Source organism: Geotrypetes seraphini, chromosome 8 (genome assembly GCF_902459505.1).
Source record: "Geotrypetes seraphini chromosome 8, aGeoSer1.1, whole genome shotgun sequence".
In the NCBI taxonomy this organism is placed as follows: domain Eukaryota; kingdom Metazoa; phylum Chordata; class Amphibia; order Gymnophiona; family Dermophiidae; genus Geotrypetes; species Geotrypetes seraphini.
This window is the reverse complement of record NC_047091.1, coordinates 156,523,021-156,543,909: the sequence shown is the minus strand read 5'-3', so window position 1 is coordinate 156,543,909 and position 20,889 is coordinate 156,523,021. Positions and strand designations below refer to the sequence as shown.

Sequence of the window (20,889 nt, the reverse complement as noted above, 5' to 3'; positions counted from 1 at the left end):
TAAGGGGAAAGGATACTGGATGGAATTGGGTTGGAGGGAAAGAAGGGGGCAGATGCTGAAAGAAGTGGGGGAAGGGAGAGGAGAGAGTGAAATGCCAGACCATGGGGATGTGGGAGAGGGAAGGGAAGAAGATCTGCTGCAGAACGGGACCTAGAAGTAATCATTAGTGAAGATATGAAGACAGCCAATCAAGTAGAGAAAGCTTCATCCAAGGCTAGGCAAATGCTGGGATGCATCCGAAGAAGTTTTGTCAGCCGGAAGCCCGAAGTTGTAATGCCGTTGTACAGGTCCATGGTGAGACCTCATCTGGAATATTGTGTTCAATTTTGGAGGCCACATTATCAAAAGGATGTGCTGAGAGTGGAGTCAGTTCAGCGAATGGCCACCAGGATGGTCTCAGGACTCAAGGATCTCCCATATGAGGAACGTCTAGGTAAGTTGCAGCTATACTCTCTCGAGGAACGCAGAGAGAGGGGAGATATGATAGAGATGTTCAAATATGTAACTGGCTGTATTGAGGTAAAAGAAGATATTTTTTTCCTTACAGGACCTATGGCAACAAGAGGGCATGCGTTGAAACTCAGGGGTGGGAGATTTCATAGCAACACTAGGAAGTATTTCTTCACTGAAAGGGTGGTTGATCGTTGGAATGATCTTCCACTTCAGGTAATTGAGGCAAGCAACGTGCTCGATTTTAAGAAAAAATGGGATAAGCATGTGGGTTCACTTCGTGGAAGTGCTTAGGGGGGAGGGTCCTTAGAGTGGGCAGACTTGTTGGGCCAGTGACCCTGTTCTGCCATCATATTCTATGTTTTTAATAGAGATGCCAGTCCATTGGAGGAGAGAAGGGAAGAAGATGGATGCCAGACCAATGGGTGTGAAGGGAGAGATGGAAGGGGGAGGCATAGTTTCTGGAAGGGGCATAGAAAGAGATAAAATGCCATATAGAAGGGGCAGACAGTGGATGAAAGGAAGAGAGTGACAAGAAGATGAGGAAAGCAGAAATCAGCGAAGACAAGGTAGAAATATTTTTTTTATTTATTCATTTGTTTCTCTTTAGGGGAGATGCATCGCTGTTTCTGTGGGGTTGCATTGTATGCAGAGTCCAGCTTCTTGGTGGTTCAATTTAACATATGTCTACGGATTTCTATTTTATCCCCCCTTTTACAAAACCATGCTGGCCATGGTGGCAACAGCTCCAATGCTCAGAATTCTATGAGAGTCTGAGCTGTTACCACCATGGCTAAAAACCGCACTAGTTTTGTAAAAGGGGAAGGGGTTAATTTGTGATTCCATATTCCATATTAGGGGAGGGTGTTTTCTGTGTTCTGTGTGTTCGAAAGACATGGTTTTGTGTTAGGATTGACTGTGCAGAATTGATCTGTACTAGTTTGGCTTGTTTAGTTTTACAATGGGTGTATTGATGTTGTACTGCACACTGCAGTATGTAAGATGCTGCCTTTTCTAGGTACACTCTTGTGTGACGTGTGGATTGTTACTAAAAATCATGTTTTTCAAACAGATGGGGGGTATGTGTATCAAAAAATGATGGACCCTGGGTGTCACATATGCTAGGTACGCCACTGGGCTTTCCCCATGTCTTTCTCAACAGACTATGGACTTTTCCTCCAGGAAATTGTCCAAACCTTTCTTAAAACCAGCTATGCTATCTGCTCTCACCACAACCTCTGGCAATGCGTTTCAGAGCTTAACTATTCTCTGAGTGAAAAAATATTTCTTCCTATTGGTTTTAAAAGTATTTCCCTGTAACTTAATCGAGTGAAAAATCATTCCACTTGTACCCGTTCTACTCCAATGGACAATAAGATGGAAGGAGTGATGGATGGGAAGCAATACTGAATTCTGGGGCAGAGGAGAGAAGACAAATGGACAGTGGGGGCAAGAGAAGGAAAGAAGAGAGGGAAAAATGTTGAACTTGGAGTGCAAGGGAGGAGAGAGAGATGGCAGACAATGGGAGAGGAGGAAAGAGAGAGAGAGAGCTGTTACACAGCACAGGGATGGGAAGGAAGGAAGAAGAGGTGCTATACAAAAAGAAAGAGAGAAGAGAGATGTATTCCTCAAGTGAGATGCATTCCTCGAGTGAGTATAGCTGCAATTTACCCAGCCGTTCCTCATACGGGAGATCCTTGAGTCCTGAGACCATCCTGGTGGCCATTCGCGGAACCGATTCAGCTCTCAGCACATCTTTTTGGTAATGGGGCCTCCAGAATTGTACACAATATTGTACAGATCCATAGTGAGACCTCATCTGGAATATTGTGTACAATTCTGGAGGCTACATTACCAAAAAGATGTGCTGAGAGCTGAATCGGTTCAGCGAATGGCCACTAGGATGGTCTCAGGACTCAAGGATCTCCTGTATGAGGAACGGCTGAGTAAATTGCAGCTATACTCACTCGAGGAACGCAGAGAGAGGGGAGACATGATTGAGACGTTCAAATATATCACGGGCTGTATCGAGGTTGAAAATGATATCTTTTTTTCTTAAAAGACCCACGGCCACAAGAGGGCATCCACTGAAAATCAGGGGCGGGAAATTTCATGGTGACACCAGGAAATATTTCTTCACCGAAAGGGTGGTTGATCATTGGAATGATCTTCCACTGCAGGTAATTGAGGCCAGCAGCATGCCAGATTTTAAGAAAAAAATGGGATAGGCATGTGGGATCTCTTAGTGGAAGAAGTTAGGGGGGTGGGTCATTAGAGTGGGCAGACTTGGTAGGCCGTGGCCCTTTTCTGCCGTCATTTTCTTTGTTTCTAGGGGCAAAAGGGAATATTTATTTGTAGTATTTATATACCACTTATAGACAGGTTCACAATCTATCTAATGTACCTGGGGCAATGGGGGGATTAGGTGACTTGCCCAGGGTCACAAGGAGAAGCATGGGTTTGAACCCACAATCTAAGGGTGCTGAGGCTGTAGCTTTAACCACTGAGCCACACACTTCCTATGGAAGCGATGCTGGACAGTTGGAGGAAGGAATGTTGGAGCACAGGTGGGGTGGAGCAGGAAGGGACAGGAAGACTCTGTATGGGTAGATCCCATGTCAGGCTATGAGACTGGGGGTGGCAGAAAGAGGGAGCAAATGTTGAGCTACAAGGGTGGTGGGATGCAGGAAATGGTGACACCAAGGAGATGAGTGATACAGAGGGTAGAAATGTAGTAATAGGGAGTAGATGAAAGATGGAAATGAGTAGAAAGCTGGGAAAGGAATGAGACGGGACACTGGTGAGCTTGAGTATGAGAGAAGGAGATTGAAAATTAGTAGACACGTGTAAAGTAAAAAAGAAATGGGTGAGAAAGAGGGTGAAATTTCAGTGGACAGAGGCAGAAAAGAAATAATGAAGGAAACAGTTGAAAAGGAAAGATCAATATGTCAGAGACAGGTGTAGCGAGGGAATACAACATGACAAGAGGAGAGAGGAGAAAAAAACCAATTGGCAGCAGCCACTGGAAGGAAAATTAGCAGAAGACAGAAAAAGGAAACTGGAACCAAAAAGGATGGAAAAAATACAATTCCCAGACAACAAAGGTAGAAAAAAGCATTTTGTTTTGAACTTATTAACTGGAATCTGTTAGCTTTGGGAAATGTGCATAACAGATGTCTTTATATTGTTTGGTAGAAAAAGAAATAACATAGCAACATAGTAAATGACGGCAGATAAAGAACTGAATAGTCCATCCAGTCTGCCCTTTAATCCCATGCATTACAATTTCATGATTAGATTAAAATATATTTTTTCTTTATTATTTCTGGGCCATAGACCTTAGAAGGTCTACCTGGTACTGTCCTTAGGTTCCATCTACTGGAGTTGCCGATGAAGATCGCTCCATCCTAGTCATACCATCTCCTTTGCTGGATTCAGACTGTGAAAGTTGGCTCATTTTATATTCCATGAGCGATCCTCTGTGTTCATCCTACGCTTTTTTTTAATTCCATCACAGTTTTCCTCTCTGCCACCTCTTTGGGTTTCTGCCAGGTACTTGGGACTTGGGTTGGTCACGGTTGGAAACAAGATGCTGAGCTTGATCGATCTTCGGTCTGTCCCAGTATGGCAATTCTTATGCTCTTTGCATCCAGTTTTGATCGTGTACAAGGGCTGATTTAAAATTAATGCAACGGCCTCTGTTTTTCTTTCCAAGAACCAAAGGTGGCAATTCTGTGCTGGTTCTTGTGAAACTCATAACATCGACGTTTCTGAACCTGCAGGTGGACAGCCATTGTCGTCACTATTGTGTCACAGCGAGAGGAAGAACTTCGTACATTTTGTCATGGCAGATGAGGAAGACCTGTCTGTGAGAGGACGCCAGTCAGTGGCGTAGTAAGGGTAAGAGGCGCCTGGGGAGGTGACACCCCCTTGCGTCCCCCACACCTCCACTCCTTCCACACCCTCCCTGCACTTTCCCGCCCCTAATCCACACTTGTGCTCTCCCTCCCTCCCCCCACATTACCTCTAAATCTTCACCGGCGTGCATATCTTTGGAAGCATGCTCCTCAAGCCAGCGTTGGATTTCCCTCTGATGTCACTTCCTGGCCCCGTGACCCAGAAGTGATTCAGAGGGGAACTAGGCTGGCGCGAGCAACAGGCAGAAGTTGATAACGCTAGTAAAGATAATACAGAGGTAAGGGGGGAAGGATGGCACGAGCATGGCAGGGGCGCAGTAAAGAGGAGCCAGCGCCCCCCACCGACTCAGTGCCCTGGGCGGTCCACACCCCTTACTACGTCACTGATGCCAGCACAGCCAATTGTTTCGCCACCATATGTTTGCCATGACATTTCAAGAGTTTCGTTTCTACTCTTTCCAAATTTAATACAAAATTCAGTCACTCACCTCTGGCCCTTGTAATGAGAAACGTTTTCCACTGGAAACAGCTTTTATAGCTGGCACTACTCAGATGCTTATATGGAACTGAAATTAAGATTTAAAGTACACTTCTTAGGAACACAAAGGCCCTCGTCTATTAAACTGTGCTAGCAGTTTTTAGCGCGGTGAGCCGCACTGAATGGCCCGCGCTGCTCTTGATGCTCATAGAGTTCCTATGAGCATCGGGAGCAGCTCAGGCCATTCAGCGCAGCTCACCGCATTAAAAACTGCTAGTGCAATTTAATAGAAGAGAGGGAAAGTGTGTGCATAAATTAGAGCACTCAAAAGATGATATAAAAATGGCTATGGGAATTTTTTATGACCAACGAAAGAAATGTTCGGCCCAATCAGCTGAGATATTTCAATGTTAATCTCTGTAAAGGCTTCTGAGGTTTGTTTCTCCCATCTGACTATAAACGAATCACAATGCAAGTGTAATTTCAGATTGGTTGGTTTTTTTTTTAAACTTGAACCCAGTACCTCAGGTTCTTGGTCCACTGGTTTAACTATTAGGCTACTCCAGCATATTCACAGTGCAGCATTACAGGCTCAAAGTGCTCCCTCTGAGGGCTCTGCTATTATGACCGGGGGCCGGCTGCACATTTCCTCAGTTGGCAAGGCAGCTAAGGCAGGAATTAGAGCACTCAAAAGATTAAATGAAAATGTCTATGGGAATTTTTTTTTATGACCAACGAAAGAAATGTTCAGCCTAATCTAATTTTGGCAAGGGATCAGGAGTGGCAGGGAAGAAGGAATGGAAGCACCTAGTGCCCTGCCATGTATAACATTGGCTCCCCTCCCACAAAAAATTGTTTCTGGCTATGTTATTGTGATATACACGTTTAATGCTCCCATTTACATAGAAAAATTGCACATAAGGCTTTTACAATAAGAGCCATTGTGTAGAGGCATCTCTGGGGTGCAGTTTGGTCAGGGCTGGTGTGGAGTTGTTTTTACACAGTACTTGTTCACATTTACCCCCTCAGACTAGACAGACAATTTGTGCAGGAGGATTTGTGCTGCACTACTGGACATAGGACTGGAGGCCTAAGCACTTAGGTTAATCCCACAACCCCTCACCCCACACAAAATGTAGTTAAATTAGATTTACCAGGAATGGTTATGAGCCACGTGGGTTTCTTTGATATCAGCACTACAAGAATTATTCCGTGGTATTATATGAAAAGGAGTAACTTTTTCTTACTCTCTGAGGATCTGTTTTTACATTTTTTAAGGTCTGAAGGTAGCACTCTAATACTGAAAGTGTGTCAAATCTAGAAAAGCTTGGTATACAAAAAAATGTGAAAATGATAAAACATTTTTTATGGACAATGTCCTGGAACTCAGATTGCGGTGGTCTCCATTTGTGAATCTGGGGCAAGCAGACTTTGACGTTGAATAGATGATACCAGTCCAGTGCTCTCTCTATATAAATTTGCACTCGCCATTAGGGGTCTCTATGGTGAGGTTTCCTCTCGCATCCTGATCGACTTCTATTGCTTCAAAAAGAGACTTGAAGTTTCCAGCACCAAATCCCTGGAGAAAGAACAGAACAGAGGTATCAAAGCGAGAACAGACAAGAGGCTGCAAAAATTACTATTACTATTAATTATTTCTATAGCGCCACCAGACGTACACAGCACTGTACAGAGTCACAAAGAGTAAGAAAACAGTCCCTGCTTGAAAGAGCTTACGATCTAAACAGGCAAGACAGACAAACAGGATGTCATGGATACAGTTAAGGGAAACGGTTAATCAGCTGGCTGGGTTGGAGGGCAGAGGGGAGTACAGGACAATCAAGCCATTGTGACATCACTGATGAGATTGGCTCTTATTGGTGGAATGAAACATTATGACATCACAAGCTCAGCTCTGCTTCCCAAAGCCAAATAGGATGTCATGGATACAGTTAAGGGGAACAGTTAATCAGCAGGCTGGGTTGGAGGGCAGAGGAATAGGGTTAAGGATTGAAAGCTATATCAAAAAGTTGGGTTTTCAGTCTGCTTTTAAACACGGGAAGGGGTTGACGGACAAACTCAGGTAATTTATTCCAGGCATAGGGGGCAGCTAGATGAAAGGAATGAAGTCTGGAATTGGCAGTGGAGGAGCAGGGTAACGCTAAGAGTGACTTAACTGTGGAATGGAGTTCTCTAGGAAGTGTATAAGGAGAGAGAAGCGAGGAGAGATATTGAGAGGCAGCAGAATGAACACACTTGTAGGTCAGCAATAAGATCTTGAACTGTATGCGATGGCAGACAGTGAGCCAGTGAAGTGACTTAAGGAGAGGGGGTGACATGAGTGTGGCAAGGTTGGTAGAAGATGAGTTGCGCAGCAGAGTTTTGTACAGATTGCAAGGGTGAGAGGCGACACTGAGGAATACCAGTTAGGAGTAGATTGCAGTAATCTAATCTTGAGGTTACGAGAGCTTGGACAAGGGTCCAGGTCCAAAATCTGAGACCTGTCAACCCAATTGTTTTCTTTTACAGCAGCTGCTCTTTTTTTGCCCTTCAATGGGGGAGTGTGTGGCGCAGTGGTTAAAGCTACAGCCTCAGCTCCCTGAGGTTGTGGGTTCAAACCCACGCTGCTCCTTGTGACCCTGGGCAAGTCACTTAATCCCCCCATTGCCCTAGGTACATTAGATAGATTGTGAGCCCACCGGGACAGACAGGGAAAAATGCTTGAGTACCTGAATAAATTCAAGTAAACTGTTCTGATCTCCCTTGGGAGAACGGTATAGAAAATTGAATAAATAAATAAAAGCTATTGCCCTGGGTGAATGCCTAGTTTGCCTAATGGTTGGGCTTGCTCTGCATCCAGAGCCACTTTTGCCTACAGAGGCCTGCTTATTCCCCTCCCCCCTCCCCTCTAAGCAGGCAAGTACAGCAACTTCCTCTGCCGGTTTTCCTCTGTTTTCAGAACCATATGCAGTCCCCATTTCTGAGAGTTTTAGTATGTATATATATATATATATATATATATATATATATATATATATATATATATATATATATATATATATATGTATATATATATATATATATATATTACAGTGGGGGATCTGATGGACTAGTTTTTCTAGGGCCCACTGAAGAGTTACTCCTACCATGTAGGCAACAAATCGATTGTTCCCAGCCTTCAAGTGAAGAACCGACCTGGTGGTTATGTCGCTGGATGACTTCCATAAATAGAGTTGGTCTGTCTTGAACTGGTTTGCTGAAAATCTGCAGCAAATAGCCGTTCTCATCAAAATCCACTAAGATTTTCAATTCCTTGAAAAATAGAGAAAGGATCCTTTTAAAGGGTGGCTAAAGATTTATAAATAGAAATAAACTCTCTTTATGTCCCATCTTTCAGGAATGACACCAGTAATTTTCTTTTTGATCTGCACTTTTATACTTTCAGCTTAGTTGGAACCAGGGCTGGAATCCAGTACAGTATTTTTCCATATTTTATATGCACCCCAAACACATCTGGTCTGGCCACTGCAGTATCAGTCCTCAGTACATGTTCATCTACTAGGGCTCCTTCCAGAATGCTGAAATCACAGATCCTGAAGTCGGACATCGAATGTCACTGTAAAGCAGGGGTAGGGAACTCCGGTCCTCGAGAGCCGTATTCCAGTCAGGTTTTCAGGATTTCCCCAATGAATATGCATCGAATGCAGTGCATGCAAATAGATCTCATGCATATTCATTGGGAAAATCCTGAAAACCAAACTGGAATACGGCTCTCGAGGACCGGAGTTCCCTACCCCTACTGTAAAGCAATGATCAGGTCTCCTTCCAGAATCTTAAAATTACAAATTCTGAAACTGTCCACTAGGTGTCACCCTAGAGCACTGACCAGCATTCTCCCCTTCTACCCCTGGGCTGCTTAAAGAATGGTTGAAATCACAGGATTCTCTTCTACCCTTCTCCCACCCAAGGGCTGTGAATGATCCTTTGCCGTATCCCTAGCCTCTGTTCCAGCCAACCAGAAAACCCAATGCAGGAATTAAGCTGAGAACCCACATGGTAATGAACAATATTATCCCACCTGAGCCACTAGGCTCACTCACCAGTAATTTTATTTCTTTCTCTATAATATCACCAAAATCCAACCCTCTTCTCTGAGCATACTACCAAAACCCTTATCACCTCTTGCCTAGACTACTGCAACTTGTTTCTCACAGGTCTTCCATGTAACCAATTCTCTCCCCTTCAATCCGTTCAAAATTCTGCTGCATGACTTATCTTCTACCAATGTTGCTATGCTCAAATCACCCCATTCACTTCATTGGCTCTCCATCCATTTCTACATACAGTTCAAACTTCTCTTATTGACTTACAAGTTCCTTTACTCTGCAGCTCCTCAATATCTCTCTTAATAATAATAATATTAATAATAATTTATTTTTTATATACCGCCAAACCTTCAGTTCGAGGCGGTTTACAATAAGAAAAAGCTTGACATAGAGCGAATTACAATAATCATCAAATGGTTTCCCAGGAAGAATACAAATTACAATTAATTCAAAAGTCAGAATCAAAATGGATTAATAATCTCAAAGGCAGTTCCAATTAAATAGAAATAAAAGTATAGTGAATAAAAATCATGCTAAAATATATCATAAAAGCTAAGAATACAATTAAGTCAAAAAATTTTCAAACAAATAGGTTTTAAAAAGTTTTCGAAATGAATGATACTCCACCCCAAGAACTCTGTTTATTGGGGAAGTCTCTCTTAACTGTACCCTTCTCCTCCACTGCCAACTCCAGAATACATCCCTTCTCTCTTGCTGCACCCCAAGCCTGAAACAGACTGCCTGAGTATGTCAAGCTCTGTCTCTGACATTATTCAAATCTAGGCTAAAAGCCTACTTCTTTGAGGTTGCTTTTAACTCCTGAACTCCCATTTGCTTGTAAACCACCTATGCCTGTTTTATCATTCCCTCTCTGAGAAACTCCCTAAACCCTACCTGTCCTGCTTGTTTGATTGACTAGATTGTAAAGGACGGTCTCTTGAATGTTTAATGTATAGTGCTGCGAACATCTAGCAGCACTATAGAAATGAAAGGTAGTGGTAGTAGTCGTAAAACAGACTTCCAATAGAACAGTGGTTCTTAAACCTGACCTGGGGGACCCTCAGCCAGTCGGGTTTTCGATATCCCTAATGAATGTGCATGAGGCAGATTTGTGTATAATAGAGGTGACAGGCATGCAAATCTGGCATGCTCTTCCGGAGGCTGTTATAGGGGAAAACACCCTCCAGGGATTCAAGACAAAGTTAGACAAGTTCCTGCTGAACTAGGTAAGGCTAGTCTCAGTAAGGGCACTAGTCTTTGACCTAAGGGCCCCCACAGGAGCGGACTGCTGGGCATGATGGACCACTGGTCTGACCCAGCAGCAGAAATTCTTATGTTCTGTCTCATGCATGTTCAATAGGGATGTCTTGAAAACCCGACTGGGTGGGGGGTCCCCCAGGACAGGTTTAAAAGCCACTGCAATAGAACATTAATAATAATAATAATAACTTTATTCTTGTATACCGCCATACCCAGGGAGTTCTAGGCGGTTCACATCAATTAAACAAAGTTTAATAAGAAATTACAATAAACTAGAATTACAAGTAATGTAGATATTCAGGTGAGCATGAGGAGGGGAGTTTTCACAACAGATAAACAAAAATTTAACAAGAACTTAAAGGCTACAGTAGTCTACGTTTTAGCCAGAAGAATCAGCCAAGCCGGTCTCCAGTCAATAAAACTTTCATATTATCTCAATATAGATGCATAATGCTGTTAAAATTAACTTGCTAACTTATCCCACTATGAGGTAGATTAACTTATTAGAATGTAGACACCATTTATCTTCCATTTTACCACTGCTCTTAGAAGTCTTAAGAGGTTTTCAGTAGATTGCTGCAAAGTTACAGTAAATTGGTAGGTGCTCAGCTCTTTAAGACTGACCTCAAGTCTGTCGAGATCCTCCTTAATCTGAATCTTGGCCGTTTTCAGCTTCTCCCTCAGCATCTTGTAGTAAGTGGGTGAGACTGCCATGAACTCCATGCCTCGCTCTTTAAGGTTTGCGATCTACAAGACGACAAAAGCCACTCAGTCTCACAAGTGTTTTCCCAGCAAATCCCGGCAATTGCCTCATTCGTTTTCAGCAATCTGCCTCCTCTCCTGGAAGTTTTATCAACATGACATGTGCTAAGCAGAGATGTGTAATAAGAAAAACGGTGCTGGAAGCTGTCAAGCAGGCAGCTTTTACACCGGAATCCCTGGATAAAGATGTGTGACTGCTATGCTGGTCAATTTTAAAGGTAAAATATAGAACTAAAAGTAAGGAAAATAAGGTGATACTTTTTATATTGGGCTAACAATATACTTTTGACAAGTTTCCAGACAGAACCACCATCTTTAGACCAAGTATGAGCAAAAGAGGACAATATGAAAAGCATTCCAACGACGGCAGTGACAAGACAAGAATCAATTCACAGAGATACCACATCAAAAAAACCACAAAATAAAACAAGTTGACAGCTCTGTGGGTCAGCATTTTTCAAAACCTGGACACTGTATCATTTACCTTATAGCCAGAATACTAAGAGGTGACTTTAAAATAGTCCAGGGACTTAAGACATTTGAAATTAAGATGATGAAACATGTTGACACCCACCTGATAGGATTTAGCACAGATTTGGGTTTCCTATCGCATGCATTATAAAGCCGACCCCATCTGATTACCCATCCCCTCTCCCTACACTATTCTCTTGAGACTGTCATTGGACATTTCAGATCTCACTTATATACATTTCGGTATTGTCATCTTCTGCTCTACCTGACTTGTAATCTATGAAATGAAGTAACAAAGCACTCAAGGCCCTGGACAAAGAATGCAGCCAAAGCAAATGATGGGAATGGAGGGAAAGAGGCTGGCCATGTTTACTGGTGAAAGATAAAAGCCCAGAGATCAACTGGGACATATGGGATTGCACCAGGAATGAAATTAGGCCCACTAGATCAGTTTAAGAGTTCTTCTTATCTTTCAAATATAGAAACATAGAATACTTTAACAGAGAGAGATTCTGAGGCACTCTGGTAACTATTAGCATCCACCCCAAGCATCCAGTACTCCCAATCTCCTTATAAGAACATAAGAATAGCCTTACTGGGTCAGACCAATGGTCCATCAAGCCCAGTAGCCCGTTCTCACAGTGGTCAATCCAGGTCACTAGTACCTGGCCAAAACCCAAAGAGGAGCAACATTCCATGCTACCGATCCAGGGCTTCCCCGATGTCTTAATAACAGACTATGGACTTTTCCCAATCCTTTCTTAAAACCAGCTACGCTATCCTCTTTTACCACAACCTCTGACAATGCGTACCAGAGCTTAACTATTCTCTGAGTGAAAAAAATATTTCCTCCTATTGGTTTTAAAAGTATTTCCCTGTAACTTCATCGAGTGTCCCCTAGTCTTTGTAATTTTTGACGGAGTGAAAAATCGATCCACTTGTACCCGTTCTACTCCACTCAGGATTTTGTAGACTTCAATCATATTTCCCCTCATATCCTTATTCAATGGTGTGTACATAATCCAGTAGAGACTGTGAGTACAATGTTGACCTTTAAACACTTACAGCATTAATTATGTCAGAAGTGTTCAGGGCAATATGCTGGACGCCTGCACCTCCATAATAATCGACAAACTCCTAAAGAAAAACAGAGTTAATCCAGTCCCACAGCAAAAAGTAGCATTTAACAGAATCTCAATCCAAGAAAAGACACTACTCCAAACTTTTATCCAGGCTATTGTGGAATTTTTTTAAAATGAAAAATTATACAAAGAGAAGCGAGGGTTTTAAAAGTGGAGACATTCTCGGGCTGTAGATTTATGTATAGGTAGTCAGAAAACACAAAGAAACTTCTGGGAGAAATATGTGAACATCTCTTACAGCAGCAGTGTCAGTAAATATTTTTTATATAAAGCAACTTAGAGGGTACTGGAATCTCATATTTCCTGAATGATCCAAAACACATTTTGTGTCTTAAGACAAATATAATCACTGAGGGTCTATCTAGACTAAAGAGCCCTGAAGACCTTGGTACATGTATTTATAATGTTGACTAGATTACTGCAATGCTTTGCTCTCAGGCCTCCTTTTGTATTCCATCCTATATGGAAGTCGTTCGAAGGAAGGAAAGGTGAGTAGTGGAGTCCCTCAGGGATCAGTGCTGGGGCCAATCCTGTTCAATATGTTTGTGAGTGACATTGCTGAAGGGATAGAAGGAAAAGTGTGCCTTTTTGCAGATGATACCAAGATTTGTAACAGAGTAGACACCGAAGAGGGAGTGGAAAAGATGAAAGAGGATCTGCAAAAGTTAGAGGAATGGTCTAATGTCTGGCAACTAAAATTCAATGCAAAGAAATGCAGAGTAATGCATTTGGGGAAAAACCTGGAAACTCGCTGGAGTAAGTGTACACTTCTCCCTCCGTATCAGCAGTTTCTGTATCTATGTATTCGCTTATTCATGATTTTTTGTGGCTGCTGACTCCGCCCCCTAATTTTAATTACTGAACCCGGTGTTTCATATTGGAAATCGCTGCTCCCTGTACGGAGCAAATCACAGGTCGGGTTATTCACGGTCTATTATCTTTTTCAGGTCTATTTTACCAAAGAAACCGCGAATAACATGCAAAAAGTTATTCGCGGCTTTTCGGTATTCACAGCTATGTTCTGCTCGCATCCCCCGCGAATACAGAGGGAGAAGTGTATAGCCTTCGATGGAAACTAACCTCCTCTTTTACAAAGGTGCGCTATGCTTTTTAGCGTGCACTAAATATTATCGCATGCTATACGCTAACGCATGCATGTTATCATATGGACAAATTAGTGGTTAGCGCACACGTTGATTCAGTACGCGCTAAATCTGCATTAAAACGCTTAGCACGCCTTTGTAAAAAAGGGCCTAGGTTTATGTTTATTTGAAATTTATAGAATGCATTTTGTTTTAATGTCAATGCGGTTTACATAAAAAAAAGAGCGCTATTTAATTAAGAGAAAGATAGAAACCAAAACAAAGACAAAACAAAAAGGTTTAATAGTGGCTGCTGCAAACAGAATCCTGAAAAATATATCTCACTTGCTTTTCTACCAAACTTTTCAAACCACCCTCGTAATAATATACAAGGCCAGCATGGCAGTGGCCCATGGAAATTGTTACTGTCATGTTTCTATGTTTCATTGGTAAGTGAGGGGAGTTTCTGGCTGCCAGAGGAAGACCCGTTCCACTGTCAGAGCTCAAGGATCCTCACCAGCTTGGCAATTAACAATCTGAATTGTGAGTTGTGAGAGGGGGGAGAGTAGAGTAAGGGTGGAGAGCAGGAATGGGGCAAAACTTTGTGCCCCATTCTGGCACACCCAAAACTGAACATCTAGCTATACCACTGTGCCACATAATGTGTGAAAATATCTTTACAACCCTACCTCCCTGGTGTTTGGCACAGGGTCCACCATTTCTCTATATTCTTACTGAAACATCACAGTAGGAGACCGAGGATGGACATCCATTACTGTGCTTTTTTAATGACACTGTGCTCTACACTATCCTGTTCTTTCCTTAACTTGCTGAGGAACGGGGTAGAGGTACCTGAATCTGTGATTTTTTCTTGCCCAGAGCAGGCTCGTTGATTGGCATCTTGATGGTCTCTTCATAGTTGGCCACCACAATGGAGCGAAGGGCACTGAACTCTGTGTGAAGCTGCTTGTCATCCACAGACCAGAAGCGATGGAAAAGGAGGTTCCTCTGGTACCTGATGGAAGTGACCAGGTGGATTTAATGCACTAGGATAGTGTTTCTAAACTCGGTCTTGGAGTACCCCCTTGCCATTCGGGTTTTCAGGATATCCACAATGAATATGCATGAAAGAAATTTGCATATGATGGAGGCAGTGGTGTATGCAAATCTAGTTTTTGCATATTCATTGTGGATATCCTGAAAACCTGACTGGCAAGGAGGTACTCCAGGACCGAGTTGAGAAACACTGCACTAAGGTCATACATGTGCATCACTACTTTTCTGAATGCTTTGCCAACACTTTCTGCCTATGAAATTCATCATAAAAAAATGTATTGTGGTTCTTGTCAGTTCTTGTCTTTATCCACATGAATATGGAAAAATAAGAATTATAGTTGACATCTTATTATTGGACTAGGGTTACCAGATGTCTGGATTTACCCAGACGGCTTTTCAAAACCCAGCACTTTGTCCGGTTTTGAAAAGCTTCCATCTCGGGACCACGTCAGGAGGGCATCTGCGCATGCACGGATGCAATGGGTTGACATCACATGCACAAGTGCAGATGCCCTCCTGACACAGTCCCGAGGACGTGAACAGGTTAAAGGAGCGGGGCGTGACTTGGGCATAATAGGGCAGGGCTTAGTGGAACTGGATACGCCTAGGGGCGGAGCTATGGGTCCAGATTTTACAGGAGTAAAATCTGGTAACCCGATATTGGACTAATGGAATACTGTACATCTTTTCAAAATCCAAGGAATGCTAGCCACAGATAGATGGAGTTAATCTAATTTAAAAAAAAACCATCACTTATAGCTTAATGACTCTATTTCTAATAAAAAACAATCGCTTGTTCTCTGACCACATTCTCATGTTACTGAAAAGACTGCAAATCTGCTCAACAGCCAACCTCTGCTTATTGTGGCTCAAATTCCTTGAAAGCCAGCCCCCCAAAGCTGGAAAGTGTGCGCCTACATTTCCTCACAAGGTTTTAGTGCATTTTAGCCTTATTTTTGCATGGACGCATATGGTACATGTATGTCATTTGTCGTATCATACAATTAGCTAGTATCAAAGCAGTTAAAAAAAATAATAGATCAAACAGAAATCAAGACTAAGGGCTTCTTTTACTAAGGTGCGCTAGCGTTTTTAGTCCTCGCTGCATTGCTGTGCGCGGTAACCCCGTGCTACCTGCCAAGAACTAACGCCAGCTCAATGCTGGCGTTAGCGTCTAGCGCGCGGGGCAATGCAGCGCGCGCTAAAACCGCTAGCGCACCTTAGTAAAAGAAGCCCTAAGACTTCGGAGATGATTAAGCAAAATGAAACCTCGAGACTCTCCTCTTCATGAAAATGTGTTCCTAATTCCTTCCTCTTGCTTCACCTTCCAACCTTTTACTGCTGCTACCACTATTATTATTAATTATTTCTATAGCGCTACCAGATGCACGCAGCGCTGCACGGAGTCACAAAGGAGGAGAAAACAGTCCCAGCTCCAAAGAGCTTACAATCTAAACAGCCAAGACAGACAAACAGGATGTCATGGATACAGTTAAGGGGAACGGTTAAATCAGGTTGGAGGGCATAGTGGAGTACAGGACAGTCAAGCCATTGTGACATCACTGATGAGGTTGGCTCTTATTGGTGGAATGAGGCATTATGACATCACAATCTCAGCTCTGCTTCCCAAAGACAAACAGGATGTCATGGATACAGTAAAGGGGAACGGTTAATCAGCCTGCAATCCTTAACCCTAACTCCTCTGCCCTCCAACCCAGCCAGCTGTCTTAAAAAGGTGGGTTTTCAGTCTGCTTTTACACACGGGAAGGGAAGGGGATTGATGGACAAACTCGGGTAATTTATTCCAGGCATAGGGGGCAGCTGGATGAAAGGAACGAAGTCTGGAATTGGCAGTGGAGGAGCAGGGTAACGCTAAGAGTGACTTAACTGTGGAATGGAGTTCTCTAGGAAGTGTATAAGGAGGGAGAAGCGAGGAGAGATATTGAAAGGCAGCAGATTGAACACACTTGTGGGTCAGCAATAAGATCTTGAACTGTATGCGATGACAGACAGGGAGCCAGTGAAGTGGCTTAAGGAGAGGGGGTGACATGAGCGTGGCAAGGTTGGTAGAAGATGAGTTGTGCAGCAGAGTTTTGCACAGCTTGCAAGGGGGAGAGGCGACACTACGGGAGACCAGTTAGAAGTTACACATATAGTTGATCAAACCTTGAGATAAGATCACCTGCCGTACAGTCAGTGGCGTAGTAAGGGGGGAGGGTGTTCTGCGATGGGCGCTGTCACGGGCGCTGTCACCTCCTCCTCTCTGCCACCCTGCCTCTTCCCATTCCTCCCCCTGCCGCTCACGCACCCCCATTCCCTTTCCCCATTCCTCTAATTGTTCAGTGCCGTCCTTTTAAGGATGTTTTAAACTCTATTGGGTTTTAACTTTCTGTTTCCCCACCCTGTCATTTTTTTTTCCTATTTTTATTCTCTCCTATCATATCTTGTAGTTCTCTTTCCTCATGTGCCAGTTTGTTTCGTTCTGGTTAGTCTCGCCAGTCATGAAAGTCTGTCTCTTGATGTTTCTTTGATGTAAGGTATTTGATGTTTGTTCCCTGCATTTTATAATTTTTTATTATGAAAAACCGCTTACAGATAAGGCGGGATAACAAATTTTAATAAACTTGAAACGTCAACGTGCTCCTCACGACCATGTCGGCTCCCGCTTTCATCAGTTCTGGGTGCCACGCAGAGGAAGTGATGTCAGAGTGAGAGCTGACGCAGCCGCAAGGAGCACGTTGAAGTTGTTAATCACGCGGTGAACAACTGGGGAGGGTATGGGGGAAGGAAAGGGAGCGCACGTGTGGCAGAGGGGGTTCGGGAAAGGAGCGGGGGAGGGGTGCCACCAGCCCGGGCGCCTCTCACCTTCGCTACGCCACTGCGTACAGTAGCTAAGCATGCCAGGAAGGACACCTGGAAGCTGTTAAGAGACGTATTGGAAATTTAATTCTCTGTCAGAGCAAAACCCAAAATTTGGGTGGCTTGCAAATGCTTGGTGCAAGACATTCAACACATACAGTGGACTGCTATCTTGCTTTACTCTCCTGATCATCTCCCTTTCATTGGATGCCACATGTGGGTCTTTTTCAAGGTCTCAGGCTCTTACCATTCTACAACTGGAAGCATTTCATCATTAGACTGGTTGCCCACTAGGTGATCGATGAAATTCAACTTGCCACTTGGTCTGAATAGCAGAAAATACAGAGCAGATAAATGCAGATAAATGCACAAATGACAAACTGTTTCAGGGAGATTATCCAAACAACCCTATAACTCAGTGGTTCCCAAACCTGTCCTAGGGGACCCCCAGCCAGTCAGGTTTTCAAGATATCCCTAATGAATATGCATGAGAGAGATTTGCATACCTGTCACTTCCATTATATGCAAATCTCTCTCATGCATATTCATTAGGGATATCTTGAAAACCTGACTGGCTGGGGGTCCCCCAGGACAGGTTTGGGAACCACTGCTATAACTAGTTCCCGCCTGAAACAGCAGCAGCCGACGCCATGATACTGGGTGGTGTGGATCAGAACGTGGAAGAAAAAGGGGTTGAATGTTCAGACAGTATCTGGGGGAATTCTAAACGTGGGTCCTGGAGAACCCTCTTGCCAGTCAGGTTTTCAAAATATCCATAATGAATCGGCATGAAAGACATTTGCATAGAATGGAGGCAGGGGTTGCAAATCAAATTTACGCAAATTCAATGTGGATAGATTTCCCATCCCCTAAAGAAAAATAATACTATGTTTGGTTTTTGTTTTGTTTTAAATGTTAAGCAACTAAAGGGCGAGCAGGATAAGGAGAAATTAGGTTCTTACCTGCTAATTTACTTTCTTTTAGCTTCTCCAGACCAGTAGAGGTTAACTTTACGAATGGGTATATATCTAATCATGACCAGCAGGTGGAGACTGAAAACAAAACTTTGGGACAGTATATACTATCCTCCCTTCTCTATTTCCCTCAGTCTGCCGAATAGCCAAGCAGAACCAAGAACTGGAAAACAGGAAGAAAACAATACTCCGAACAGGAGTAACAAATAACATACCCAAATGCTGTTGGAAAATGCAGAGGAGAAATACCCGAAGGAAAATGTCCCCACAGCTCGCCAGCTAAGCCAGCCGAGCCACAGCCGCTGTTCTTTAATTCTCCCCGGCCCTAGAAAAATACTAGAACCCGCAGCAAAAAACAAAAACTGCCCGCGAAAACAGCCCCAACAACAACAACAACAACAGACAGGGTGGGGACCTCTACTGGTCTGGAGAAGCTAAAAGAAAGTAAATTAGCAGGTAAGAACCTAATTTCTCCTTCTTTAGCACTCTCCAGACCAGTAGAGGTTAACTTTACGAATGGGACGTACCAAAGCAGTCCCTCTCACGGGCGGGACCCCCGAAGGGCCGATACCAGAACACGCTCACCGAACACCGCGTCCCGACGCGCCTGAACATCTACCCGATAATGTCTAACAAAAGAATACAAGGAGGACCAAACCGCAGCCTTACAAATATCCACCGGAGGCACGAGCGACGACTCAGCCCAAGAAGCCGCCTGACCCCGAGTGGAATGAGCCTTGAGAAACTCCGGAACAGGCTGCTGTTTCAGAAGATAAGCGGAAGCAATCGTCTCCTTGATCCAGCGCGCAATAGTAGCCTTAGAAGCGCCAGCTCCCCGACGAGGACCAGCCAGGAGGACAAAGAGATGATCGGACTTCCGGAATTCCTGGGTCCGCTGCACATCAGAGCGAAGGACCCGACCGACATCCAACTTGCGCAGCTGCCGTTGCTCAGAAGAGCCCTCCCGACCACCCAAGACCGGGAGAACCACCGATTGATTGACATGAAAAGGAGAAACAACCTTCGGCAGAAAGGAAGGAACAGGCCGCAAGACGACCCGCTCCCTAGACAACTCCAAGAAGGGAGCCCTACAAGAGAAAGCCTGCAGCTCAGAAATACGCCTAGCAGAAGTAATGGCCACCAAAAAGACCGCCTTCAAAGTAAGGTCCTTCAAAGAACAGTCGTCCAAGGGCTCGAAAGGCGGGCGCACCAAAACAGAGAGAACCAGATTAAGATCCCAAGAGGGAACCGAGGGCCGTAGGGGAGGCCTAAGCAACTTGGCCGCCCGCAGAAACCGAATCACATCAGGAAGAGCCGATAAACGCTGACCTGACACCAACCCTCGAAAGGTCGACAGGGCCGCAAGATGAACCCGGAGAGAAGACCAAGCCAGGCCTCTATCCAGGCCATCCTGCAAGAACACTAGAATGTTAGGCAGAGAAGCGCGAAAAGAGGTCACTCCCCGCGCCCGACACCATTCCTCAAAGAGACGCCAAACCCGCACATAAGCCCGAGAGGTAGAAAGCCTCCGGGACCCCAACAGTGTAGCGATCACCTTGTCTGAATATCCCTTCTTGCTAAGGCGACCCCTTTCAAGAGCCACGCCGTAAGACAGAAGAGAGACGGGTCGAACAAGGGAATGGGACCCTGCATCAGAAGGTCGTCCGAGAGAGGCAGAGGAAGAGGAACCGCCACCAGGTGCCTCACCATATCCGCATACCACGGACGTCGAGGCCAATCCGGAGCCACCAGCACCACCAAACCCGGATGGTGAACAATGCGAAGAAGCACTCTGCCCACCAGCGGCCAAGGAGGGAACACATACAACAGCCCCTCCGTTGGCCACGGCTGGACCAGAGCATCCAGACCCTCGGCCAGCCCTTCCCTGCGACGACTGAAGAAGCGGGGCACTTTGGCGTTGCCACTCGTGGCCATCAGGTCCATCAGGGGCTGCCCCCAATCTTGCACTATCAACCGAAACGCTCCGGCGCCGAGAAACCACTCTCCTGGATCCAGGAAGTGACGACTGAGGAAGTCTGCCTGAACATTTTCTACCCCGGCTATATGAGAAGCCGAGAGGTCCAGAAGATGGAACTCCGCCCAAACCATGAGCCGAGCCGCCTCCTGCGCCACAGGAGTGCTCTTGGTGCCCCCCTGACGATTGACATAAGCCACCGCCGTGGCATTGTCCGACAGGACTCTGACCGACTTGCCCAGCAAAAGGGAGTGGAAAGCTAACAGCGCCAGCCTGACCGCTCTGGTCTCCAACTCGTTGATCGACCAGGAGGCCTCCTCCGCGGACCAGGTGCCCCGAGCTGAGTGGCCCATAAAC

General features: G+C 44.5%; 1 protein-coding gene across 3 annotated transcripts in view; it reads right to left on the bottom strand.

Moving 5' to 3' along the window:
* Positions 1-5,692: 5,692 nt before the first annotated feature.
* HPD (4-hydroxyphenylpyruvate dioxygenase) overlaps positions 5,693-20,889 on the bottom strand; it is a 76,707-nt gene continuing 61,510 nt past the window's right edge. For all 3 annotated transcript variants that reach the window (XM_033956026.1, XM_033956024.1, XM_033956025.1), the window contains 6 exons: positions 17,831-17,908; positions 14,521-14,683; positions 12,510-12,581; positions 10,836-10,958; positions 8,041-8,157; positions 5,693-6,424 (listed from right to left, as the gene is read on the bottom strand). In XM_033956026.1, coding sequence (XP_033811917.1) covers positions 6,314-6,424; positions 8,041-8,157; positions 10,836-10,958; positions 12,510-12,581; positions 14,521-14,683; positions 17,831-17,908 — 664 coding nt within the window. In that variant the 3' untranslated portion in view covers positions 5,693-6,313. The remainder of the gene's footprint in view (positions 6,425-8,040; positions 8,158-10,835; positions 10,959-12,509; positions 12,582-14,520; positions 14,684-17,830; positions 17,909-20,889) is intronic.